The 27,348-nt window shown below is 49.5% G+C and overlaps 2 protein-coding genes across 3 annotated transcripts in view; one reads left to right on the top strand and one right to left on the bottom strand.

Moving 5' to 3' along the window:
• Window positions 1–11,362, bottom strand: part of LOC8033044 — a 57,139-nt gene extending 45,777 nt beyond the window's left edge. Inside the window, exons 1-5 of one of the 2 annotated variants that reach the window (XM_029992228.4) lie at window positions 11,184–11,362; window positions 7,521–7,640; window positions 5,827–5,937; window positions 5,244–5,356; window positions 136–244 (exon numbers count right to left, since the gene is read on the bottom strand). In XM_029992228.4, the coding sequence (XP_029848088.3) occupies window positions 136–244; window positions 5,244–5,356; window positions 5,827–5,937; window positions 7,521–7,640; window positions 11,184–11,279 (549 nt within the window). In that variant the 5' untranslated portion in view covers window positions 11,280–11,362. Of the gene's footprint in view, window positions 1–135; window positions 245–5,243; window positions 5,357–5,826; window positions 5,938–7,520; window positions 7,641–7,936; window positions 7,998–11,183 lie in introns of those variants that run through there. The other variant, XM_042288380.1, reaches the window with a different exon arrangement.
• Window positions 11,363–14,283: 2,921 nt separating this feature from the next.
• On the top strand, window positions 14,284–20,425 carry LOC8033045. Its single transcript, XM_042288379.1, has 3 exons — window positions 14,284–14,512; window positions 17,623–17,782; window positions 19,376–20,425. The coding sequence occupies exons 1-3, from the start codon at window positions 14,299–14,301 to the stop codon at window positions 19,842–19,844; spliced, it is 843 nt and encodes a 280-aa protein (XP_042144313.1). The 5' UTR covers window positions 14,284–14,298; the 3' UTR covers window positions 19,845–20,425.
• The last annotated feature ends 6,923 nt before the right edge of the window (window positions 20,426–27,348 follow it).

Genomic DNA, 27,348 nt, shown 5'->3' with positions numbered 1-27,348 from the left:
GTCACCCATGAGGAGTGCTCACATCATTGATGCACACTGCTGAGCTGGTTGTCTACCCTTGGACCTTGTTGTTCTCAGAAGGGTGACAAGTTGAGAAAAGGTTGTGCGACCACCTGGCCAAATCTGAGGGCTCACCTGGCGTGCATTGCTGCCCACTGCCAAGCAGCCCAGGCGACGGTTTAGAGGCTCCAAGCCACAGGCCTCCTGTGCCCCAGAGCACCTAAAGCCCGCCTCCAGAGAAGACCTGCGTCAAGAGAGAACACACTCGTCTGCTCCCCAATGTGTACATCTTTCTTTATGTTTTTGGTAAATGCGGCATCATCTGCAGACATCGGGAGACCCTGTCAAATGGATGAAAAGCATCTTCTTTGGCTTTTCAAGGTTTCTGGCAGCACGCATTTCAGAAATTGCACGTATCACCTGTCATCAATTCCCCCTACGGCCTCTCGTTGATTCTCCTTTGTCGGGTTGCGGTTAAAAGCTCGATGAAAAACACAAAAAGGTGCGTCAGCCTGGTGCAGTCGGACGACTTGGATTCAAACCTGCATGCTTTTTGGTAGCTTTCTCATTTCATTCACTCATATATTTGGACTATGGGATCTTGAAAACCACAAGAAAACAAAGGAGCTACCTTTCCTCATTTTTAAAGAGGCAGGATTGGTACTTGAAGAGCTTAAAATGAAAAGGATTCTTTTCTGAAAAGAGGGATCTCGTGAAATTTCCTTTTGAGCTAAGAAATGGACAATGTTCTAGAGACCGACCCGCAAAGCAATTTTCTGCCTGGCAGAAATTTCCTCCCTTATCCTCCTCGACTTTCTGCATTTTTCACGCACAAATCAGGAAGGCGAGAAATGAGAAAAAAATGGCGAGGAAGAGAGGCGATCCTTTCTGGCTGCGGGTCAATCTTTAAGGCCATAGAAAACAACTGCTGCCATCTTGAAATTGTGCCTGAGGTGACTGCACAACGTAAGGATTGTAGGGCGTCCATACACATATGATGAGATGATCCTCTTGAGAAAGCACGAGCTGCAGCAGCGAGAAACTGACCTATGCAGCCTGGTTATAGTCAACGGCGTAGAAGGGAAATACGCCACCGGAGGAGTTTGTGACACAGTTAAGGCCAGTCCACACACTCGCGACAGCTCACAACCAAATGCCTTAAAACCTCTTGGGATCTCTTACGACCAGTGAACGCACTTTGCATTTTCGTACATTTTCTATATTCTTCGAGCATCGATTCTTTGTTTTGCCGAAAAACTTTCGACAAAATTACACGTTGCGTTTCAATTTCAGTTTCAATATGACTTTAGCAAGCTGTTCGGTAAGCCGATGGAAGACGAGCCAGTCCAAGGGGACCCATTCGGCAACTACGAATGAAGAAGGTTATTAGTTTGCATAACTGGCTTCTTCTTTCTGGTTTAACCACCAGACGCAACAAATGGGCAACGAGCGATACGTCCAACGTGACAAGGGAACCCCGTGCCTCCTCGTCGGACCACCGAAGGAGCGAGGAAGGTCAGTTGACCGGCTCTCGACGCTCAGAAAATTTCACGCAGCGTGGGTTCAAAGGCAAGATGGTGTCTGCTCCGTCTGCCAATTTTTCCGCCCTTTGATGTCAGTTTGTCTCCATCAACGCTTGGAGATCAATGGCGACATTTGGATCGACAGATTCAAAAATCTGTTGACGGCGCTCCATTTTAAGGACGCAAAACAAAAGAAGACTCTGCTGCTCCACTACATCAGCAAGAAAGGCTACGACATGTACGCGCCACTCACACCGTTGACGGCAACCCCACCCAGCGTAACCACTACGGGACAAACTGGCCAAAGCAATGCCGGAAGCACTTTTGGATCACCAGATGGCTACGAGAAAGCAAAACAGCTGCTCCACCACCACTTCACGCCGAGGGCTAACCGAGACTATGATATCTTCAACTTCCGAAAAACGACGCAACAAGATGGCGAGACCATCGATGCACTCTACACGCCCCTCCGTGCAATGGCAAGGCACTATTCTTTTGTGGACACTGGTCCAGAGATAAAGTCGCAAATCATACTCGGTACGTCATCCACAAAACTACGACGTTTCGCTTGAGACGCTTGAGAAGATTCTAACATGAGGATGGACGTACGAAGACATTTCGCGACAGCTAAAAAAAATGGAGACATCCGCAACAGACCAGGCGAATGACTCGATGCGCAAAGAGAAGTATTGGAAGCAGAGATCGACCCACACGTCGAAGCAGCAACACACTGCAATAACTGAAAGGAAGTGTTTCAATTGCAGTAGACTGTGGCTCCATGAGCAAGGTAAGTTCTGCCATCCAGCAAGGAACAAAACGTGCAAAGCACGCAAAATGCGAGGACACTTTGCAGATGTACGCAGAGGAAAAGGCCAACAAGGTGGTCCCACCATGACTCACAGGCTGGTTGAGCACAGCTTGGACTCTGATTCGGACGACCGAGTCTTCAAGCTACAGCACAACAACTCAAAGGCGTTAAAAGGTACATTGACCATCGGTGACTGCGACAGTGACTTTATCATGGACACAGGAACTTCGGTGAACGTCATAAGCCATGACACACACAGCAAGATCCCAGGCAAACAGACCCTGAGTGGCCCAGTACCCAAAGTGTCTGCATACAGATCAAGAACAGAACTTCCCTTCATGGGCAAGTTTTCTGCTGAACTCCGCTACAAGGACACCAAGTTGCGAGATACCATATTGGTGACAAGGAAGCTGGGTCACTGTTGTGCTTCAAGTCAGCTGAATCTCTGGGACTCGTCTCAATCGTGTACAAAGTTTCTCCCTCGCAGAGCATCCAAGAGACGTAGCCCGAGGTACTCAGAGGACTAGGAAAGCTCACAGGAATAAGTGAAACTGCACATTGATCACTTATTCCACCCGCGGCACAGAAGCTACGGCCCATCCCGTTCAACATGCGTGTGTTGGTCACAAAAGGGACGCGGCGACTGGAGCAGCTTTAGGTGATCGAGAAAGCCTCGGGCGCCGCTTACACGGGTCTCTCCCATCGTCGTTGCACCAAAGCCACATGCATTGTTCGGATGTGTGTAGACGTGCACCGGCAAACCAAGCCATCAACAGAGAGCGACACGCATCCCCAACGCTGGATGATCTCGTCACAAGCCTCAATGGTGCGTCTGTCTTCTTGAAACTAGATCTCAATGACGGATACCACCAGCTACTATTGCACGAGGACTCGAGACACATCGCAACGTTTGCAACTTATATCCAACTCTACCGATACAAGTAATTGAACTTTGGAATCAATGCTGCCACAGAGCTGCTCCAGAACACGGTCCGACAAGTGCTCGCTGGCACCCCCGGAGTCATTAACATCAGTGACAAAATCTTTGTGTATGGAACAGACCATGAAACTCGCTGGAAGCTGTGCTACGACGCCTCAGGGATTGTGGACTCACACTCAACCCGAAGAAGTGCTCTTTCTCCCAACGGGAATTGACGTTTTTCGGGCACGGCTTCTCAGGGAAAGGAATGCAACCCGACCCAGCAAAAGTCCAAGCGTTTCTTGACATGGCCCCGCCAAACAGTCCAGCAGAAGTGAGGAGTCTTCTGGGCATTATCACCTACTCCAGAAGATTCCTTCCCAACCTGGCAGACAGAGCTTGCCATGATGCCCGAGGGCATCGTTCTTTGAGGCACAAGGATCGTGCTGCCAGCAGGTATCCAGCAATGTGCCGTTGAGCGCACAAAGGCCACATAGGCGTCGTAAAGACCGAGCAACTCCTTCGCACCTCGGTGTGGTTTCCCAGGATGGACACACTGGTCCAACAGGCTGCACACAACTGTATTCCATCCCAGGCCTCAGCACCCACATCGCATCGTGATCCTGCAGAGCCAACGCCTTCCCCTCATGGGCCATGGGAAAACCTGCGTATCAACTTTGCAGGACCGTTTCCGACTGAAAAGTACCCACTCATTCTTATCGACGAGTACCCATTGGTGAGACAAGTAACCTCGACAAATGCGACCTCAACTCTGCAATTCCCGAGACGAACATTTGCTGAAATGGGCGTCCCTAAACAAGTCGAGAGCGACAACGGGCTGCCTTTCAACTGAAGTGAGTTCAAGGAGTTTGCAGCCGAACTGGGACACCCCTTTGGCCCAATTCCTTAACCAAGGCCATTGAGGCTCCGCTTGTCCACAGAAGAGATTGGATGCAGGGCATGGATGACTTCTCGATGTGCTACAGAGCAACCTCACGTGCCACAACTAAGAGATCTCCGTACAGACTTCTCTTCAGCAGACAGATGCAAACCATACTACCACGACTCCCAGACGACGGAGTGAACCAGGACTTCAATGTGCATCAAGATGACGAGGCCGCAAAAAAGAAATCTATGGAACACACTGACGAGCAATGACCCACTAGACAACACTCACTGAAACAAGGGGACATAGCATTGTGCAAACAAAAGCAGCAGAACAAACTTACTTCGACCCAGACCTATACGTGGTGACAAAGGTTCAAGGATCAAAGATCACGGCGAGATGGCGAGAAAGAGACATAACTCGAAACACAAGTTTCTTTAAGAAGACAAATGCTGATCTAAAGTGGCAAGAGAAAGAGGACGATGAAGATCTCCCTCCTTCAGCTGAAGACATCCCAGAGCAAGCAGGACAAAACATTGGAAAGGATGGACAAGACGACCGTCAAGAGAGAGCCAGTCAATACCCTGCCAGAGCTTCAAGAGGGCTCAAGCCCCCACATTACCGGAACTGACAGCTAACTGTTAGAAGTGTTCAACATCATTTGTACTTCATTTTTCTTAAACACCAAGCCTAAGTTGCTGCTCCAGTCATTAAGGTAGGGGGGAATGTTGTGTTTCAATTTCAGTTTCAATATGGCTTTAGCAAGCTGCTCAGTAAGCCGAAGGAAGGCAAGCCAATCCAAGGGGATCCATTTGGCAAACACGAATAAAGATGGTTATTAGTTTGCATAACCACCTTCTTCTTTCTGGTTTAATTACCAGACACAACATTATAAAGGACCGTTGCTCGTAGATCGTGAGTATGTTTGATCTCTCAAATACTGCAAAACCTTCGCTCTAGTGAAATGCAGTTCCGGGGTCACCTCATAGATGGCACCAGCATGCCAGTGTCTCTTTTCGTCGCAAGAGGTTACAAGAAGTCGGTCGTAAGCAGATGCAAGCGTGCGAGTATGGGCCTTTAGCCCACCCGCAATCTGGGACACCTCACCTGGTACAAGGTCTCTGGTCATCGTCCACCAACTGGGACACCATGTCGTCGAGGGCCCTCCCCTGCTGGTACAAACGGCTCCCACACATGTCGGGAGTTCTGGGGCTGCCCAGCTGCATGTGTGTTGCACGCACAGATTTACCGCGTGGATACGACTACACACACTACGGCAGCCAGCCTCCAAATATTCCACCTCATTCCACCGCCGTATTAGGTCCGTGCAGCGGGACGGTTACCCTGGGCTGTGTTCCAAATCTTGCCCAAATGATTTCGAGTTACTCCGGCGGGTCGTGTCACGTGACAACACAAATTGAAAAACGCTGGACGCAGGTAGAGTTTTGGAACGCCAAGGCACAAAACCCTTACCCTGGAGTAAGATTGAGTAAATTTTGGAACACAGCCCTGGGGTCTTTAATGTGTATTACACAATGGCACAAACTCGGACCGATGTGAGGTTTCTTTAAGCTGGGACTGACAGGAGCAGTGAGGGAGCTATTCAACTGCGACTTCTGGGAGCGGCCCATCCTGGCAGAAAAGTGTGTTCTGGTGCCGGATATACAAAGCCGCAGGGAGTGGGGCTCACATTGGACACGGAGCCATTGCCCCGGACTGGGCTGGGCTGGTTCCAGGGAGAGTAGAGGCGGTCTCCTGCCGCAGGCCCTGCCGACATCCACCAGGCAGCAACAGGCTCCTCCTGCAAGACTGAGCTCCCTCAAACCGAGCTGCCTAACCCTTATATCCATCTGCTACACACATGTACGCAAGATTATTCCAGGAGGAGGATGCAAAAGGAAAGGCCTGCAACAAGGGTGGTAAAAACAGTGACCAAGTGGTTACGAAATGAGAAGAAAGTGAACGGTCTCAAGTTCTCGCCTGTGGCATCACAGGTGTCTAGCAAGCATGCAATGCATAGAAATTATGCTGCACATCCGCAATATTGGATGGGTCATGCTGGAGAATGAAGAATAACCAATGGAGCTCAAGCCTCCACAACCCCCAGATATAAAACCCTGCAACTCCTGCTTGTGAGGATTTACAAAGGACACCATGTATCCAACCCCACTGCATTAGCAATTGGATGACTCAAGGCAAGGCATCTCCAACGCGGGGGAATTGACATCCCAAGGTCTGCTGAGGTGCACCTGGACAGAACTTGACATCTGTCGTGTGGCACCCACATTAAAGGTTAGTAAGATGCACGCACAATTTGGAAAGTTCTCCCTCTTTCTGTGCCGTGACAGTTGCAGTAAATCAGCTTTACTATTGCATCATCCTTCATTAATAACCCTAGACATGATTACACACAAACATAAAGCCCGCATGAAATGCTGATGGACACATATATGTTTCTTTAGGAGACAGACATATTTGCAAATCTACCGAGAAGCAGATGTTGAGCGCCAACACTAGCACCGAAGGCGGTACTGTCCTGCAGTGCATGGATCACGCAATCACTTATACTTTGTCTAAATAACACGAATCTCAAAGAGAACCTCCACCACCGTGCTCAGAAGTTATCTGCGTACTCATAAAGAACAAAAGGGAGTCGCACAAAGTCAATATCAGGACCACTGAATTGAAGTACAAGTGCCCTTATCAACGTCCTCTTCAGGGTGCACATAAAGGCACGTTCACACACTCGCAACTCCTTAGAACCGAGTGCCTTAGAACCTCTTCAAATTTCTTAAGCAGAAAGAATGCACCGACAGGCTGGCACCATCCATGCGGTGACCCCAGAACTGCGTTTTCACTGGAGCGAAGGTTTGGAAGTATTTGCGAGGTCAAATGTACCTATGTACTGCCCAGAAAGAAAAAAATGATGCGCGAAAGAAATAGGAAATATACGGGACCGTCGAGCGTTCGACGGCCACCCCATAGATGGAGGCTGTATTCTCTCGTTGTAAGAGATTTTAAGGGGTTTCGAGGCACCCGGTCCTAAGGAGTCGCAAGTGTGTGGACGGGTCTTAACTCTAGAAGCTGGGAGCCAGAGTCACACCCCTTTGAAACCACAACCTTCAACTCGCAGTTTGCACATGGAGTGTTAGGCACAGTAAGGCAATACCGAAGCTGCCCGTTTTCTTTTGTCGATAAAGACAATGAGCTTCTAACCTCGGGGATCATTATACTGACTAAAACTAATGCCGCCGGCTAAGTGAGCCAGCCACAAGTCTTTCCCATGTAATGGTTTGCAACCATTGGGTATCATTTCTATCGCCTAAAATTACCAAGCACTTATAAAAATCAGTTTTCTCCCGAGAAGCAGCAGGAAGGAGATACCGTGCAGTGCAGAGAAGAGTCAGTGTAGGGCAGGCCAGCACAGTGCAGCGTGGAGAGGCTGCTGCACAGGTCATCTTCGGTCCCTGTCGACCGCCGGCCATCTAAGCACCACGAGTCAGCCTGGATTGGGACCAAAGTACTTTCAGAACATTTCACTACTTCAAGTAGGTTTAGAACTGTACTTTACTTCAAGTACATTCTCTGAATATGTACTTATACTTTACTTATTTTTTCTGGTACTTTCCAAAGAAAGTACAACTCCGAACTTCACAGTACATTCCCCAAATTTGGTCTCAGTGAAATTCAGCTCTTTCAAAGACCATACACCCGTGTCCTTGGCTTTCCCAGTATTATACGCAACTTTTGAGGTCAAGTATAAAAGAGTTTACCAACCCTTAACAAAAATAATGACGTACCATTATGCGAAAATGCACCATCTTTTGAGACGTCATCCGGTCATTTCTCCGTGTGAAGTAATGGCAGCTAAAAGACCGCAAATAAGTGCTTTATAAGTTGACCATGCTAAATTGTTCATCAGCGAGAGTAAAACAACTACAGTTGAACTTCGACCTAACGAAGTCACCAGAACCCGCTAATTATTTCGTTAAATCGGGAACTTCGTAATATCGAGGAAGGGATAGCTTGCGCATAGGCTGCGCGAGGAATCCGTATTTGTTTGTTTAATCGGAAAATTCGTAAAATCAGATTTTGTTAAATCGAGGTTCAACTGTACTATTTGGCCATTTGACTTTATCCAATATTCGCCGCTATTTCCGAAAATAACTGATGCATTACCCCAGGGGTAATGCATACCAGTTTTTTTTTAAAAAACACTGTATAGGATAATGAAAGGACATCTTGAAAGAGTGTAAAAAATTACTTGTACTTTACTTTAAAATTACATTGTATCTATAGCACTTTTCTTCCAAGTATGTTGCACCCAGCATACTCATTTCATTTACTGTTCTCATTTACTTTGTACTTCAAGTACTTTTTAGGTGTACTTTACCAAACATTGATTGTGACCAAATTTTCGTTATTTAAAATGGTTACACAAGTTAGCCTACTATATTTATGTTTTGGATTTTCTGATTTTTCTATCTTCATCCTGCCCATGATTTTGTGACTAACATTGAGAAATCAATGATGCCAATACAATTCTGTGTCCCTTAGTTCAGGTGGAGTGCTCTACCAACTGAGCTAACCAGGGGTTAGACGTCAGTAGAGCAAACGGATCTTATCAGTCGCCACCAGTCTAACACACATATATTTAGGAACAGGATTCGGGTCTTCCAATAGCCCTTGTACAATTATTTGCCTTGTATTGACAAACCTAGCAAAATGCTGAAAGCTTTGTTTGTTCATCTCAATGCATAAGTCAATGGAAGCATGCGATAGAGCAACACTTATTTACAAATTTTTCGGCCTTCCGCCATGCTTTGCACCAATTCCCTAAATATCTACTAGATTTCAAAAAAGGCTGACGAAATTCCCTAAGTGCTCTCGTTCTTCCCTGTTGGTATATACTCTGGTTAGAGGGCAACTCCACTTATGTTGTAGTTTTTCCTAGATGACGACTCGTCTTGAACCAGTGGTCCTCCCAAAGTACAAATTTGCATGAAACTTGGCCTCCAACTTCCAGTCAGCACAAACCAAAGCTGTGCACTGTCCCTATAGTCCGTGATCGGTTCAGGGAGAAGCTCCTCCCACCTCTCTCCACTTTAGCATAGCCTCTTTTCTGGCATTCGCTCTGCTGAAGTGGAAAGGGGTGGGGGGAGCTTCCTCTGAACTCTTAACCTAACTACAGGCTGACGTGCTATTTACAAACCCACGAGGTGTGGGCAAATCTGCAGTTGCCACACGAGGTGTGGGCACAGCGTGTGCGCAAAAACCAGATTCGCGTGGAGCATTTGCCCATGCCAACAGCAACACCACCACAGCGGCGTGACATCAGTGTTGGTGTAGGACCCCACAGAGAATCGCATGATTGATGTAAGCGTCATCTCGCACACATTTTCCCAGACCCCCATTGCAAAATCAGAGCCACTACACTGAGCCAGTCGGACATGCCAGGAACAAGAATGTCACAATTTTACATTTTTAATGGAGCATTGTATCTTCCAAAGCTCTACCACGAAGCTATGTGGGGATTTGTATCTACAATTCCATTAGGGAATGCAACGTCACGTAACACAAAATTTCTTGCGCTCCTATTATGGCACGCTTAACTCAAATATGAGATGCTCGTTTCATGAAATACTGTCGGCAGAACTGATCTTCAATGCTACGATAGGAAACTGGGCCTTGGAGCTGATTCAAGGGCATTTACAAAAAGGGCTCTAATCTCCAGAATTGCATAAACATTTGCTACGACTTGTCACGATTGATGAGCATTCTCATCATTTTCACACTCACCCTAACAGCTCTCATCTTCAAAAACAGATCAACATGCCTGAACGACCGTGGAAGAAAAAATCAGTCTCGATCAATTTCGTGCCGAAGGTATGCCTATTTGTGCGCGAGTTTTTTAAACGATACTCAAACGAAATGATGGATACTAATTATGTCCTGCATTTGTCTTTTTGTTCCGGCCCTGATGTGAGAAGCATACTCTGATCACAAGTGTGCAAGCACAATTCTTCTCCAGGCTGAGGAAATACCACACGGCGGGTGTCAACTTCATTCGTGCTAAAGCGTCGCGCTGACTGGGACGTTGACGATCGGCACTAATGAGAGCGGCCACAGCTAATCCCAGAGCCGCACATCCATCCCTGGCGCAACGAAATCGACCTTGATTTGGGAGCGAGCACTCCGCGAACGGCAGCGTCGGCGAAGCACACGAGGCGCCCAGACATGACGCGTCGGATGCGATCGAGCCCACTTGGGCGACTGGCAGTATTCGACCTACCATGCAGGAGATCGCGGCTTGCATCCACTACGCGGATGACAGTAGTCGCCGAACGACGCAGGTCCCAGCCAAATGGCGCAGTCGGACGCCTGGAACGTTCCTCTCCAACAAGCGTTCGCTGTCAGCGTTCTCCAAGCCGTCGCGTGCGATTTGACTTGAACGCTCGCACGCGCTGCTTCTTCGCCATCCTCGCGCACGATTGGGGGAGGGCGACGAATCCCAGAGCGTTTGTCTGTGCGTTCGACAGCGGTAGTGCACCGGCTCCGCGTTTTCAAAATAATCATCTCGATGAAAAGTGTGCGGCGCGCCAAATTCGGCCACTTGTTCAACTCACCGCAGCGACAGGGCCAGCACAGTGTGTTTTCTGACCCCAGCCCACTAGTGCTACAAGCGCCTGGGATTCGTCTGAAGCCTGGCAACTGAGCTCAGTAACGTTGCTCGGAACCACGGCTCAAATAATTCGGCGACTTGCCTTTCTGCGGCGCCGCGGCTGTCCTGAGCCGAAGAACCCTGCGAGCTAGCTGCCTTCCGATGCTTCGTCGACTGCGCTCAATGGAAGCTGGAGCACGCGACGCCGCGGAGCGCCGTCAAACGTCACGAGCCACCCGCGGCAAGGAAGCGATCCACGAACTGACTACGACGACAGCCCAGTCGCCGAGTCCGCACAACTTTGGCGCCAGAGGAGCCAGCGATGGTTCATCAGGTGATCATGGCGGCAGGCGGGAATCGATAGCGAGCAGCCGAGAGGAACCCACCTGAACGTCGAGCAGCGAGAAGTCTTGCAGGGACGTTGTCGGTGGGAAGGCGTCGGCGAGTCCCTGGAAACCACCCCACGACGGGCTGAACGCCATGGGGATCGCCGAGCATCCCGAATTGCACGTCGTCCTCCCCACCGCACCGACGGGAACGAGTGGCGAATTCGGGTGCTCCTCCGCGCTCTAGCCGGTTCTCCGCTGTCTGCGCATGCGCGACAACTGTGCTTTTTTTTTTTTTTTTTTTTTTTTTTTTTTTTGACGATTTAGGGAGTAGGGAAATTCGGGGGTGGCTTTCATCGCTGTTCGTTCCTTGTTGCCTGCCCTCAGAGTCTGCCGTCCTCAGGGATATCGGGGAAGTGCCGATCGCCTTTGACGCCTGTATCTAATATTGGCGCGTAATTCAAAATTATGCGCTTGTGTATGGGCGTTCACAAGCAGACAGAACGCTAAAGAGAGAAGGAGGTTCTCCCTCTCTTCTCCAACGTTCCGTCTGCTTCCTCCTCCCCGGCCCGTCTTACCCTCGCCCTACCTTCTTGACCTTCACAACGCAGTTGAAATAAATCGAAATTCTTATGTCCAGCGTTGGAAAGTACTGAAAGTTGGTTCAGAGAACGTGTACTTTACTTGAAGTACATTCTCTGAGTATGTACTTGTACTTTACATAAAGATTTGTTTCTCTACAGCCGAGCTGCAAAAGGCTAGTTTCCCCAGTATCATGTCCGCCCGCAAACAAATGATGACACAAAACCGCACAAAACTCTGGACAGCTGCCGCCATCTATGAGCGACGGCGGCAACCTTTCCGGCTTTTCTACTCTAGCTTGCTCCATTGCTTCATTCCAGTGGCGTACCAACTTGTTTTTGAGTTAGGGGGCAAACCAGACCCGCTCCCCCTCCTCCCCCCCTCCAGGGCCGGTGCCCTTGGTATCCCTTGGGCGCCGCCGGCCAGTGTTTGCCCCACCCAGTGGCGGCTGTTTCAGGGGGGAGGGGGGCAAAACACGTGCCTTGACACGTGCCCCCCCCCCCCCCCCCCCCCCCCCCCGGTTGGTACGCCTATGCTTCATTCTGCTTCACTTGCCTTCCTCCTTCACCAGAGTGGAAAAGCTGAAAAAAAATTTCTGGTATTTTTCGAGGGAAGTACCAACTCCAGATCTAAAAATACTCCCCCATCTTTTTTTTTTCTTTTCTTTAATCGCAATATGATGATTTGTCAACTTTGAAGAAATACTGAGAGGGATAATCCGCTCCCACCAGAAACACGAGCAGACGATGCATCGCTCCGTTTGTACTGGGGGCGGCTCTCCCGCAGCCCTTTTCGAACTCTCACTACTTCTCGCTCGGTCAGCGCAAGTAAGGAGGTTAAAAATTGGGAGTTTTCGCAATTTTCTCAGTAGTCCGCGTTTTCCCCTCCGCTAAGCCCTCCGCAACTGAGAAGCTGCTACTGCGCCTGCGCGCCGATGGCCTTGATGGACTATTGTTAGCCGCGCGTGCTAAAAGCGTGAGCTAGTCGCTTTCAATGAAGCCGCGGTGGCTGCACGAGCGCTCGTGCAGCAAGTGCTCTAGCCAAGGCTGTCAAGGTTGGCCGCTCGCGCTAGCACAGCCTTCGCGGTTAGTCCATGCTAAGGTGAGATGAAGCTTTTTTTTTTTTTTTTTAGCTCGGATGAGCGAAAGCTCGCGCTGCAGAGCCCAGGCAAGGGCAAATACAGAACTCCGTTTTTTTTTTTTGTTTTTTTTTTTTAGTGCCCCCTCTTCTTCCCCCCTCCCCCCCCCCCTCCCCTTCCACTAAAAAAAAAAAAAAAACGAAAAAAAAAAAACAGACAAACGGAGTTCTGGATTTGGCGGAAAATTTATAATAATAATAATGATAGTTTGTTTTCCATGAAGCATAGTGGAGCAAAGGGTAAAAGCCTCAAAGCCTTCGTGTGCACCGGGGGGTCCACCCATGTCAAATTGCCCTCTGAGAAGGGGGGAGGGGGGTCGACTTGGTTTGGGGGGAGCGGCTGCCCCCGTCGTTCCCCCCCCCCCCCCCCTTGAATCCGCCCCTGAGCCCAGGGATCCTGGGTTCAATCCCCACCCCTGCCCGTTTCGATCTGGATGAGCATCGTACCGGCGTGCAATCGTGTATCACTTTTTTTTTTTTTTTTTTTGCAAGCGCGAGATGTTTCGGTTTTTGCATCGCGGCGGAGAAACGCTATTCTAAAGCTCTCTTGCGTAGCGTGCGCTAACGCAAGCGCTAAATTTAGCTCTAGCGTGCGCTAAAATTGCGAGCGTTATTCTAAAACTTGCTATAAGCACAATTTCTCAAAACTAGCGCTGAGTTTGGACACCGTGACTCTCAGTCGTAGTCCATGTTGAGCTGCACATTGTTTTCATCGACGCCACCGCAAAAAAACCTAGTTAACATTTTTTTTTTTTTTTTTTTCAAATTTTTGGGTTTGCGCATTGCGAATCCCCGCTGAATCTGTCGAGACCCCCCCCCGTTGTCGCGACCCACAGTCTGGGAAACGTTGACGTAAGCAGAATTTCGACGACGACCCTCGTCCGAAAATATTTTCTAGATACGTCACTGACGCACACGCCCAGGGGCGGATTTAAGCGCGAAACACACGTACGACCAAACCGTCCGATCCGACGTCCGACCGCGCAATACGACGGTCGGAGGCGAGGGTTTCCAACGCTCTCCGATGCTACGGAACCCCCTCGCCCCCCAAGGTCATTCCGGCAGTCCGCACGTCGGATCGGACGGTTTCGTCGTACATGTGTTTCGCGCCTTAGAGAGGGGTTTCCGGATGTCCTGACCCCCTCTTGACTTCTGCATGTGTAAAATTTAGGGCGTAAAACGAAGGAGAGGGGGAGGGGCTCCTAAACATATGGTACGCTGACCAACACTTGACACCCCCCCCCCCTTTCATGAAATTCCTGCATCCGCCCCCGACGTCATATTACAGCGAGGCTGAGCCTGGCTGAGCCATCCACGATCGAAATCAAAACTCGCGCTTGGGCGGCGTTGCCACGACGACACCTCCTCGTCGGCGTTTCTCGCGTCGCCATGGCGACGACGCTCGCCTGGCGTACCTAGGCGAACCGCGCCGGCGATTTCCGGCGGCGCTGCGCCAATGGGCGGCGAGCGAGAGCGCGGGGAAGCCGGCCGTCGGCGACCGATGTTCGCCATGGCGGACGGAACGGCCTCCCGCGTCCGGTACAACGAGCGCCTGATCGCCGAAGTGGAGCAGCGTCCCTCGCTCTGGGACAGCCGCAGCCCCAAGAACAGGAACGTGGTGACCAAGAACGCCGACTGGAGGCGGGTGGCGGCGGCCCTCAACAGTTCAGGTGGGCGTCAAAACGCGGCTCTTTGGGCGACTGATCGCCGAGCCCGAGTGCACGCTTCCGTCGCCTCCGAGGGGGGGACGGCCGGCTGAGGGGGGCTGTATCTCAAAACGTCCCATTCGCATTTGAACCTTGCACATTTCGTCCCATTCTCATTTGGTCCTTCTCATTTGAACCTTCTCATAAGATCCGAATCGTGTTTTTCGCAACTGGGCCCACTCTCATTTTGCCCGTTATCTGAAAACGTCCCACTCTCATTTTGCCCGTTATGTGAAAACGTCCCATTCGCATTTTGACCGTGCGCATTTCGTCCCATTCTCATTTGGTCCGCCTTGTTTGAACCTTCTCATAAGATACAAATTGTATTTTTTCGCAACTGGACCCATTCTCATTTCGCCCGTTCGAAATACGACCGAATGGCACTAGTTCGGCATGCTCCTAACGTCGTTATGCCTTCCCGGTTTTGTTGATGGGCCTTACCTTGCTCGGGCCCCTAACCTACCATCAGATATATGTTATATGTAGAGGTACGCACTGAGAATCGTACAATGACGCCCGCTTCCCTTCCTTTAAGCAAACGAAAAGAAAAAAGCGATGAACATTTAATTCGGAAACTTTGTTTGAACAGTGCAATAATCAATTTACGAATTTTCATCATTTTCATCTGGCGACCAGGCAACACCGCCCAAGTTAGTCACACCATGGTGTCCACAAACCACGTGATCATGAACGCTTTATCATTCTAGGCGCCCCCATGATCGCCCAAGCTCTCCTCGCCACGGTACGATCAAAACCACTCACGCAACTCGGTGATCCGAACGCTATTCTCGCTCTCGGCCTTAACCTTCCACCCTGCATGCGCCTGCGAGACGCTCCCGGGCGACGGTGACCACGGCGAGTTCGTCCCGCGCCGTCGCTGGAGCTGGTCGCCAGCGGGTCGCAGTCAAAACGAACAGCTTCCAACATCTCTGGATAGCAATCACTCTCTTTGTTGCTGCGATCAATGTCGAACACTTTGACAAGGCGAGCGATGCCGTAGACGTAATCGTCACGGCACCGCATGCTCGAAACGCGGAAGATAAACGAGGGAGCTGAAACTCGAGATGCCAAGAGGGCCAAGTCTGTGAGTGCATGCAAGGGGACGCCGCACTGGAGGCTGGCTACGTCACCAGCCTCCAGCCATTCGGTCTTTTCGAATTGGGCGGACCCGAGGGACCCGCAGAGAAATTCATTTATCCACAAAGCTATCATGCCATTTTTTTTTTTTTTTTTTTTAAATTAGCAGTGTCATAGGAATATACCATGGGTCCTAGCAGTGTAGTTATCTCGTATTTTATTTTTGGCGTGTCATAACCGCTTTCAGTAATAATAATAATAAATGTTGTCTAGATTTGAAACAATAATATCGCAGCACTGCCTGTGTCGTGGCTAACACCCCTTCGAGTGAAAGCTCTCCAACGATTTTTGCGCTTCCCGAATTATCAACGGAACATTCCAATAACTTGGCACTTTTGACCTGGGGGTTATGTTCGACAAATGTTTCGTTTCTCCTAAAAAGAAACGGACGTGACGGAAGTGGCGCTATCGTGTCGAAATGGTTAGAGGCTCAAATGACGAAAGTTCCATCTTTCGTGATTTGAGCCTCTAGCCCCTAGCCCCTCTAGATTATGGAGTTTGCATTGACTTTTTTTTCTACCTCCGCTACGCTCTCAGCAACGAAGGCGCCCTGCGCATGCGCGCCGCTGGCCTCGCCTGTAGAGTTCCGGGTCTCGTAAAGAATTGTGGAGGTCGTTCTGAGACGGTGGAAACGATCTACGCCTCGAGCGGAGCGAGGGGTGATTGCGGTCAGACGAGGTACTTTTGCGTGCACGTCAATCAGGGATGGGCAGTATTTCAAATACAAGTATTTGAAATACGTATTTCAAATACTTTGTGTATTTTGCATTTGTATTTAATTACAAATTGGGTAATGTATTTGACCTGTGTATTTAAATACTAAAACGTGGGTATTTCAAATACAATTGTAATTAAATACAATTTTGTGGGCGAAAATACATCCGTTATATTTATTGTCACAACTCATTTTGCTCATCCTAAGACGTGCCCAGAGCAGGAAGAAAACTGCGTTCTGCACTGAATGCAGTGTCTCTCAATCAAGCACAAGCATTTAGTGACTTTGTGATTACGATGCTAGCCAAGGGAAAGAATAGGTAGTTTGCACATGACGTCAATCCGCCATTTTTTTGTTAGTTTGTTTTTTCAAACAAATTTACTACTTTGAAGGATTACATCGCAACCGGTTGAGATGATATCAGCGTGGTAAGACATAAGCTTATGTGCTCTACGAATTTGAGGGGTCATGTAAATCCTTGGAATGCTCGAGTTTGACACACGCCAGATTGCTCACAACAACAAAATGGTGGGCGAAATTACGTCAGTGAAAACTCCCTATAGTGACGAAATCGACGTTCACAGGCAGACTGGCTAAAGAAGTGCCTGTGACAACTTGTGATGCTTTCCAGCCTGATTTTCATCCATATTTTTGCCTGGAACATTCTAAAGGTGCGGGTCGTCCAGATTTTCGTAGCTGGTGCGAGTTGCAACAATAATAAATTCTCTGGCTAGTGCTGCGCGTCTCGGTCGTCTCGGTTCTTTCTTGGTTTATACCAAAATGTAATGACGAAAAAAAGCTGCTTGAAGCTCTGTACTTTTCTCACCTATTACGTCCAAGCTGATTACATTTTTTTGTGATTATATTTCTATTACGTTACTAGAGCCTCGCACACTAACTCCCGAGTGTGCGATGCAAAATTAAAATGAGATACCCAGAAACCCGTTGCAGGTGCCCTGAAGTCGCTGACGCAAAATTTGAGTTATGTATTTGGAAAAGTATTTGGAGGAGACCAAATACATTTGCTTGTATTTGTATCTTGCACTTAAATGCTTTTTTGGAATTGTAATTATATTTGTAATTAAATACATTTTTGACGAAGTATTTTGTATTTGTATTTCGATACATATTTGCATGTATTTTGCCCATCCCTGACGTCAATTGAACAGACGCTGCCATCGTACGGAAACGGGGAGATGAGGCTTTATCTCCCGGCGTGCAGGTAAAGAGGTACAGAGACGCTGGAAAAACCTGCGTGACACGTTCCTGCGTCGGCTGCGAGACTCGGAACTGCCCCCGACCTCCAGAGACAGGGCAGCCTGCGTGCGATGGGCCTACTTCCACCAGATGATGTTCCTCAAGGACGTCCTCGATATACGCCCGTGAGAGTCTTCCAACCCTCCCCTTTTTTGTAGCCATGTTCCTCGACAGTAGATCAGATCACGTAGGACAAGTTTTTACTTTTTCCCAGTAAATTTTCCCAGTAAATTTTCAAAACAAGAACTACAGCAAGAACTTCTGCTGTAGATCTTGTTTTTTTTAGTGCATTGGGTGTTACCAACGTCGCTATTACTGCGCGTTAAGCGCCGTTCACGTACTTACAACTGAGTAAGACCGAGAAAGACCAGACCTGTTTTTAAGCCTCCTGCGACGTCTTAGGACCAGCTCCGCTGCAGCGCATCCGGTCCTAAGACATCGTAAAAGGCTTAAAACCCGGTTTGGTCTTGCGACCGAGTAAGACCGAGAGAGACCAGACCGGTTTTTAAGCCTCCTACGACGTCTTAGGACCGAATGCGCTCTGGTCCTAAGACGTCGTAAGAGGCTTAAAAACCGGCCTGGTCTCTGTCGGTCTTATTCGGTCGCAAGAGTGTGAACGGGCTTTTACTCGGTTGCATATGTGTGAACGGCGCTTTAGTGACAATCCCCTGGTTACAACAGATACCAAACGACAAGCGTGTAGAGCCGGGCGCCATTACCTGCTCGCTCCCGAGCAGTGGCGTGTTGAGTGGCGTCACTAGGGTGAGGGGGGGGACCGGATCGGTTGCAGCGCTCAGGGAGGTGTCGCGGCGGGCTACGAAAGAGGGAAGGGGGGGCGGGCCACCGCCCTGGGTACCCCTGACCCTAGTGACGCTACTGCTTCCAAGACACTGCGCCCTCTGGTTGTGTTTATTGCAACGTCCAAAACAAGATTATTATATCAAAGTGACCAGGTCATTTCGTTGTTGTCCTAGAACTGTTGGCACGTACGCAAGGAGGGTATGTGCTTCTTTCTAATTTACTGCTTCCCTATTGGTCAGTGACGTCGGAACAGGGGGGGAGGGCAGAGGGGGCGACCCTTCCCCCCCCCCCCTCCCATATATATTTCAGAAATTTTGAGTAAGAAATGCGGTGGAGGCAATAAAAAATCTCCCCCCCCCCCCCCCCCCCCCCCCCCCGAAATAGTTCCGACGCCTCTGCTACTGATCCAATCGTATCGCTTTGCCATCTGACTGAGCATCGAACCGGCGCGCTTTCGTGTACCGCCGCTGTCGTGATGCAGCTTACAAACGCCGGACTAGCGGTCGTACTGCACTGACTGAAGTTCTCAACTACAGCGTGAACGAGTGTCGCCATACTATGGCAGACGAACCTCTTGCGTATGGTAGGTAATTAGGAGGACAGAACATTTTTAAGGCGTCTTGTGTGTACTAGAGGGAGCTAGAGAGCACACAACCAAAACATCGTAGATAGCAGGGCCGTAATTTTGGATTCTTTGTGTACTTTGCCGAAGGCCAGCGCGGTGCAGAGGGTGGACTGTAGCGTTCGAACGGGGCTCGTGCTTGGTCAGTGTGTGCAGTTATCTCAGCCGAGCGCTGCCCCGGTAGGTTTCGTAGGAAATCCAACACTGCGGCCGTGGTGTTCAGGATGTGTTACTGCAACACCGCGTCATCCGTCGCCCCTGTGGAAGTTTAGACTATTTGAAAACTACGTTGCAGGACCGCTTCCAGCGGCTATGTTCCAAACCGCCCGAGGGCGGCAAGGACGGGCGCGGTGCCGCGGCCGGCCCTGGGGGACTCGTGGGACGTGGCCATCAGCACGGACGCAGAGGAGCCCATCTGCGAGACGATCATTGAGGTGTCCAACGAACCCCCGGCTGCGCCTTACGACGCCCCGTCGCCGACCGACCGGGTAGACCTGGACGAGCGCATGACCTGCGAGGTCCAGGTGGCACAAAGACCGAGCCCGAGCCCGAGCCCCAGCCCGGCGGCCTCCTCGACGGCCGAGGAACTGCCGCCGAAGCGCCGGAGGCTGGACGACTGGGACCACTTCCTCGTGTCGCTCAAGAGGCACCTGCGATGCACCCCCGACCACCTGGTGGGCAGCGCCCAGATGCACTTGCTCCAGATGGCGGCCACCTACGGCGCCGGCAGGACGCCGCAAGCTCTGATGCCGCTCGATTTGTAGCAGCTTGTCCGTTCTTGCAGACGACCGAACTGATTGCCTCCTCGCATTTGTTGGTGTGTCTCACAAAGTCGTTTGTCATCATTTCTTTGTTCAGAGCGCCTGCTCTTGGCTGGTGTGTGCGGACAACCGAACTGTGTGCCACACATCTGTGCATTTGTCTTACAATCATCTGTCTTTTTTTGTTTTTTTGCACGTTTATTTTTGGGTGCTGTGCGCAGACAGCCTGTGTGCCACGCGTTTGTTTATTTGCCTTACAGAACCACTTGCCATCATTTGTTCTTTTTGTTCAGCCTCTTTGCTCCCACGCATTGTTCATTTGTCTTACGAAGCCGTGTGTCGTCATTCTTCGTTTCATCTTTATATGAATCTGGACTGTTCATCGTGAGAAGGGAACTCAAGCGGAAGTGATCCCTCGTGTTTTAGTCGTCGTATAGTCGTGTATGTTTTGGCGGCTTTGCGCTGTGTCTAGCGCAGACATTGAAGGCACATCAGTGTTCGTGATTCGTGCGCTGGAAAGAAAGTCCTGAACTGCAGGACACCGCGGTGAACCGTTTGAGGCTGAAATAAAAGTGTTCAGCGTATGGCTGCCTACAAAAACTCATTGGATGTGGAAAAACAACAACCACGGAGAATGTCATTTGACAGTGGTCTTCTTCGGCATGAAATGTTTTCTAATGCTTGGTTCCACCATAACTCAGATGGGAGTCGAGGGCTGCACAAGCACGGCCATCAAAGATAGAACTGCAGGTAAGAGCTTCAGTTCCGCCTCCAGCGCAAGCTCCTACCTTCGACAGCGCTCCGCCGTCTCGTGCACCCCGAGCGCAGTCAAAGCACGGCGGAAGGCATGGAGCGCGTTCTGACAGAATGTGAACGCCTCGTCGTTCTTACTCTGTCAGTGACTACAGTCCCTTTGGGTGGCCGGCACCGCCACCTCGGTAGCGTTAAGTGACGGGTGAAAAACAGGCAGCGCTTCTACGAGGCTGTACGAGTCAAAAATGATGCCGATCAGTAGTATATCTTGAAAGCTATCATTCCCTTCAAAATGGCAATAATTGAACAGTCAAATGCCGTCCTTGGAATTCTGAACAGGCAACCTTTTCGTCTTGGGCGATTGACTTGTTCCTTCTTGCATGTTGTTGATGAAGTTGAAGCGAGCCATGCATGGGGGTTGTTCGTTTTCGGGTAAAACCCAATTTTACCCGATTTTTCCACCCCGAACATGTTTCAGGAGAATCGGGTTAAACCCAATTTCTCCCCGAATTCCATAACCACATAACCAACCTATTTATTTTTACGCCGCACGGAGTTTGCGGTGCACAAGCGCTAGCTAGCCTACCTCGGGACAACAGTGACCTATAGTTCATTTCGCAAGCTGCGTGCAGCACTGTGGACGCCACACGACTCTCCACCAACCGCCCAACGAGCGCGCCTAACTCACCGTGACATGCTACGGAGGCCGGCTGAGGAAAAGCGACGATATATGTTGGGGCCTACACTTCCGTCCCCCGCTGTGCAGGTGGAACCGCCTCGGCACGCCACTCGGCCCTGCTGCACGCAGCTTGAGAAATGCACTTTGAATCCCCCTTGGACCGCTGAGGTCTCGACGCCCAGCCTCTCGGGTAGCATGGCCATCTCGCTGGCGTCCAACCTTTTTCACGAACAACGTCCGAGCCAGTCAAGGCTGAACTCCACGGAGCGAATTATGCGACGAATAACTGGCGAACGTCGCCCGACGGCACGCTCGCTTTGCACGTGACGTAGCAGCCACTGTGTCGATTTCATGCGCAGAGCAAAAGCCGCCGGCCAAAATTCGTCGAATTTTCGCAGCATATTCGTCTCATTGAATTCAGCCTTCAGTCGTGTAAACATATCGGGAAAAGCTTAACATGTTTCTTCCATAGCGAAATATCTGATCGAAGACGATCGTCCCTCGAACGGTCAGGGTTTGTGTTGACACCTGAGGATCCCGTGGGCTTCCCTCGAAGCGACCGACGGCAATCGGAGCTGGAAAACCCTCGTGTCTCCCCGATTACCAGTTTGAAACTGACCCCTAATTTTAACGCGTTAGCATTAGAAAACTCGTAATACGCTCATATAGAAAAAAAATTGTGTATTATTGAGTATATTTGTAAATTTAACCCGAAAAAACCCGAATCTCGAAATGTTTTCACAAAAAAAAAACAAAAAAAAAACGATTTCTCTCCGGTAATGAGGTTGAAAAATAGCACCCAATTTTTACCCCCAAATTAAAAAAAAGAAAAAAAAAAACAATATATATATATATATATATATATAAACCAAAAACGAACAACCCTAACTATATTCAGTCCCCGTGATTCAGTCACAGGTTAAGAATGCAGTAGATGCCCAGCACGAGCCTTGGAAAACACTCGATCGTATGCAGACGCTTCCTCCCCGCGCGGTGGAATCTGGGATTGACCAGAGGCCTCGTGAGATTTTCCCTCCGGCCGGCGTTTTCTCGCTGCCTCCTGATATGATGCGTGAACACTCGGAAATAACGCAGAAAAAGGCCAGCATGAGCGACGGCTAACAATACAGATCTAGCAAAGCGTCGTTGCGCGTACAGCTTTCGCGTAGTTTTTAATGCGAGACCACTCGAGCCGACGCGGTCGTTTGTTCACATCGAGGGCTTCTCCTAGCGCACGCGTGCGGTTAGAGAAGCTGCAGATTTGGAGCTGTCAGAACTGGATTGGCCGGCGTCGCGCTCGACCTCGGCGCCGGCCCAATCGCAGCGCTCAAATCCCTCGCCGGCTTTTCCGTCGAGTGTCCAGACCCGGACAGCGCGCCACTGATAAAGGTGGAACCTGGTTAATTCGGAGCGCAAGCGCTGCAAACACGACGCGCGCGCGCCTTGTCGCGTGTTTGCTTTTCTTTTCTTTTTTTTTTAAATACTTGACGGGATTTTTTTTCGGCTAAAAAAAGAAAAAAAAAAAAAAAACGCGCAACGACGTTTCGCAATTTTCCAATGCACACCTCGGCCCTTAAAGTTAGCTAAATCAGTTTGAATGAAATAAATAACTCGGACCACTAGAAAAAATCGTGCACTTTCGTAAGACGGCTGGTAACAACATCGCACTTGGGTAGTAATTCAATTGCAGTAATTGCATTACTATCATTTAATTAATTTCTTCGTAATTATAATGAAATACTTTCGGTTAAAAGAAATTGTAATTTAGTTACTTTTTAGCGTCAGTAATTTCGAAATTTCGGGCACAATTACAATGACTGTTTCCAGGCTTTCAGGCGCCGACGGAATCTCCCAGAAATCCTGAGCGCTCGCACACATAGACACGCGTTGTTTGTTGGCTGCGGGCTGAGAGACAATCCTCTTTGGAGCCTACATGGACAGTGTGGCGCCGTCTGCGGTGCGAGCAGAAAGCAATAGCGTGTGGGACCTCCCCTTTGAGGCTGTTACCACTTAGAAACACGAGAAGGTTCCTCGGGTCCGGATAAAGACGTGTTTATTGACTGCAATGCCAGCACGCTTCGCTCTTAGACAATGAAAAACCTGGGCGCTGGCTCAATTGCCAGTATCACCCGGTCGGTTTCCCGCGCTGCCGCATTAGACAAATTCACGGGAAGTCGGAGGCCCACAAAGAAAAACCGAGCTCCGTAGAGCCAGGGCCTCCGCCGACGAGAGCCCCTCCTGGCACTCCCTCGGGGCCAGCTTATGTAGCCTCGGAGAATGGACGCGCCCGGGGAGGCCACTAGCAGTCGCGTCCATTATACTTCTCAAGGGTGTGCCGATGGCGCGTTCACCCAAAAGGGCAAGGGAGAGCCGGCCCCTTCGGGGAATTCGGCCTCGTGGTTCCTTGTATCCGGGAGGCCGACGCCATTGGTGACGACGACTCCCACGGCCTGCTTGAAGCTAGGCCTGAATAGGGATAGAGGGGACCGCGTGGTTCCCACAAGCGTAAACATGCCAGAATATTGAAAGACACAAATTTGAGCTTCAGCTTTTAGCCGAGGTTGGGGATTTTAATTGTCTGTGAAGTTTTCTTTCTTTTTCTACTTTTTTTGTCCGTTTTTTACGTCTTTTTTCAGTACTGTCGCATATTTGTTTCTTTGTATTACTTTCAAGTTTATTTCTTCTCGGTGTTACTTCAGATATTATTTGCATAAGTATTGTGGAGACTGATCTCGCAGCTGGGTATATTGTCACTAATGATTCGGAAGCCTCGATTCGGTTCTTATATATTTCTGAGTCATTACAATTTCAACTCAATGTAAATAATTCGCAACACGAAACGTTTTTATGTGAATGTATTCTTGTTCGCGCGTGTTAATTGTAGCTACGCTATTGAAATATGCACACATGACTAATTGTCGCATTTCCATTTGCCTGGCTAACAAAAGTGTGTCAACCCTATTTTATTTTACCGATCTGGCGTCTTAGGGTATATAAAGTAATTTATAATTATTTATTGAAAATATAAAAAAAAACGCACGCCTTTAGTACCCCAAACTGTCAAGTTCTATGAATAATTTAACAAAATTCACAAGAGGTCAACACGTGAGATTGATACAGCAATGCTTAAATGCTGAACCGGAATTCGGATTTCCCAAAATAAGCTTGCAGAAGTGTTCAACAGGGCGCCATAAACCACGGAACATCGCTCATATAGCCATATCTCGAACGGATGGACGTTTGAGGTTCTATGGCCCAAGTCGGAGTTCACTGTAGCCCAAGTAGGGTCGCTCCCAGAGTAAGTCATTGTAAAGTAGTTGCATTACTTTTTAAAAGTAGATTGTATTTGTAATGAATTACTTTTTACGTAGCAGTAATTGTAGACTACTTTTGGAGCAAAGTAATTGTAATTAAACTACATTTTGGAAGTAAATGATAGTACAACGTACAGTTAAATTCATTCTCGCAAAACTCACCGTTTTTTTAAAGTTTGATGCAAGTTATTGTGGACACACTGTATAATTATGAACTCCGTATACAGATGCCCCTCAGAAGAAACCAAATGTAGAGGGCCGTCGTCTCTGAGGCATGACTTCGCACGAGAGATATTTATCTCCAGAGAAATGAAAAAGACAGGAGAAGGAGCAGGCGGTGCAGAAAATCCAAGCGAGCATTCGCACGACGCATGTAGTTGAGTCGCCGAGGTCTTTTCGCGAACCTGCTGGCGACCTCTGGAAGCTCACCAAACAAAAGGCAAAAAAAAAAAAAAAAAAAAAAAATGAAAGCCGTTTACAACAGTTGTAATGCCGAATTAGAGCGCATCCCTCGAGGAGGAGGAGGGAAAGGTACAGAGAGGGGGCTATGCCCCTCCTCCTCTCCTGTTCGCCCCCATTCAGGGGAAAATTTTCCGCTAAATTTAGCGGAAAGAATTCTCCGCTAAATTTAGCGGGAAATTTTTCCGCTAAATATAGCGGGGAAAATTTTCGCTAGATTTAGCGGGGAAACTCTCCACTAAATTTAGCGGGAAAATTTACCTATCATCCACCGCGCGGTTACGCCGACGCCGCTCAATCCAGAAACGGGCGCCTAAAAGCTGCGCTCTAAAAGAGAGAAAAAAAGGCACCACACGTTTCATAATCCTCCCCGAAAAGCAGGGGAACAAGGGAAGAGCCCGGTCGCTCTGACGGATATTCTGTAGGCCGATCGCAGATTCTCCTCGGCTCCCCTCGTGCTCGGGGGATTAGCGAACATCCGCGACGCAGAACACGTGACCTCAAAACTCGATGACGTTAAATCCTCTCATTCGGGTGAAATCCCTTCGAGCGAATACACCATTATAGAAACAAAGTGACAGGGTCTCTTATGTTATCCCTAAGGTCAAAACTACTTGAAGTCGAAAGCCCAATTGCCGATGATAGCGAACCTCCGAAGACAGCGCGCTCTCTGACCAGGGGCGTAGACAGGGAAGGTGACCCCCAAGGTCACGTGACCCCCAGAGGTCACGTGACCCCTCCCCTAGGGTCACGTGGCCCACAAAGTCACGTGAACCCCCCGAGGTCACGTTACCCCCTCAGGGTCACGTGAACCCCTCCCCCGAGGTCACGTGACCTCCCCGATGACGTCATCGTCACCGGCATCCGCATCGTCATCATCACTGATGGCGTCATCAGTGACGTCACTGATGACGTCGACGACATCCGCATCGTCATCATCGCTGATGACGTCATCTGAGTCCGCATCGTCATCGTCACTGATGGCATCATCGGCATCATCACGTGACCCCCCCAGGTCACTTCACCCCCCCCCCCCCCCTCAGTACCCTTCCCACCTCCTCCTCAAAAGCTGCGCTCTAATTCGGCGTTACAGGGAGTTGTAAACGGCTTTCACTTTTTTTCCTGCAGTAATACAAGCTTATATAAACGTCACTATAGGAGGTATTCACTGGACGCCATATTTGAGGGCGACGCCATATTTGAGGGCGACGTGAGCTCAGAACGAGCTCACGTTAATAGCCTGCTAAGACCGGCAATCTTGATGGTGCTAAATGCACGCTCCAAAAGGACTGCGGAAGCTCAGCACGCGCTCAGCAGCAGCGCACACGGATATGGCCGCCAGTGAATGCTCCCTACAAGATCATCGAGGGTGTAGTACTGCACATCCATCATAACCACGCACACGCGCGCAAAAAAAAAAAAAAAAGACGAAAAGTTGGGGTTTTAATTTATGCTATGAAGGTGGTTGAATAGTGAAGCTGTGGTATCACCAGCAACGATTGCCCACTGCACTACGGTGCATACCTTATAACGATGCCACATACAATGATGTCCTGTATAGACCATTCCATTTAGCGCTCTCTGGGCGGCACCATTTTGTTCGACCGCAGCGCCCATAGAGATCATACATACTAACTCTAGAGGAAAAGGTCCGCCATTTTCCCACACATTCTGGCTGCCGCAAGCGGCGGAGCATGCAGGCAGACCCTCGGGGTCAGGGGGGTAAAGGTGGGTGAGGAGGAGTGGCAAATCCCGTGCGCCGACCAGTGTTGCGGAATGGGCACCCCCATTCTATTCCAATTCCATTCCGGGGAATTAGAGATTAGACCATTTGCAGTCTCTCCCAAGCGCCCCGGCGCGCGCGCGAGGAATCTTGGGATCGGTGTTCTGTCGGCCCCCGTCGTCTGGCTGCTCTCCGTTGGAATCGCATCACCTCGCCCTAGACATACTTTTCATCTTCGTTGTTTATACTTAATAATCCTCTTTTTTATCTACTCCAGTGTATTTTTCTTGTTCATAAGTGTATCTATTTCGTTCAGCGCTTTGTATTTCTTCTGTATATTACGTGTTTTTGTGCATATTCCATCGTTTTCGACGCGGCCGTCGACGGACACCACGCCGCTTCGTTCGCCGCTCCCGGGGTGAGTACTGACTGTTGCCGTTACGCTCTATCCCGCTCCTAGGCCGTTCATTTAACTCGTGTGCGGTCGCGAGAGAGCAGTTTCGAACATCACTACAAATGTCACCGCTGTAAGCAGAGAAATAAAGTAGTCATCACGAAGCGAAGGCCGACATGCCTTCG

The sequence above is a fragment of the Ixodes scapularis genome, unplaced genomic scaffold (genome assembly GCF_016920785.2).
Source record: "Ixodes scapularis isolate PalLabHiFi unplaced genomic scaffold, ASM1692078v2 ptg002543l_1__unscaffolded, whole genome shotgun sequence".
In the NCBI taxonomy this organism is placed as follows: Eukaryota; Metazoa; Arthropoda; class Arachnida; order Ixodida; family Ixodidae; genus Ixodes; species Ixodes scapularis.
Note: the sequence above shows the minus strand (reverse complement) of the source record. Positions and strands in the feature narration are given on the sequence as shown.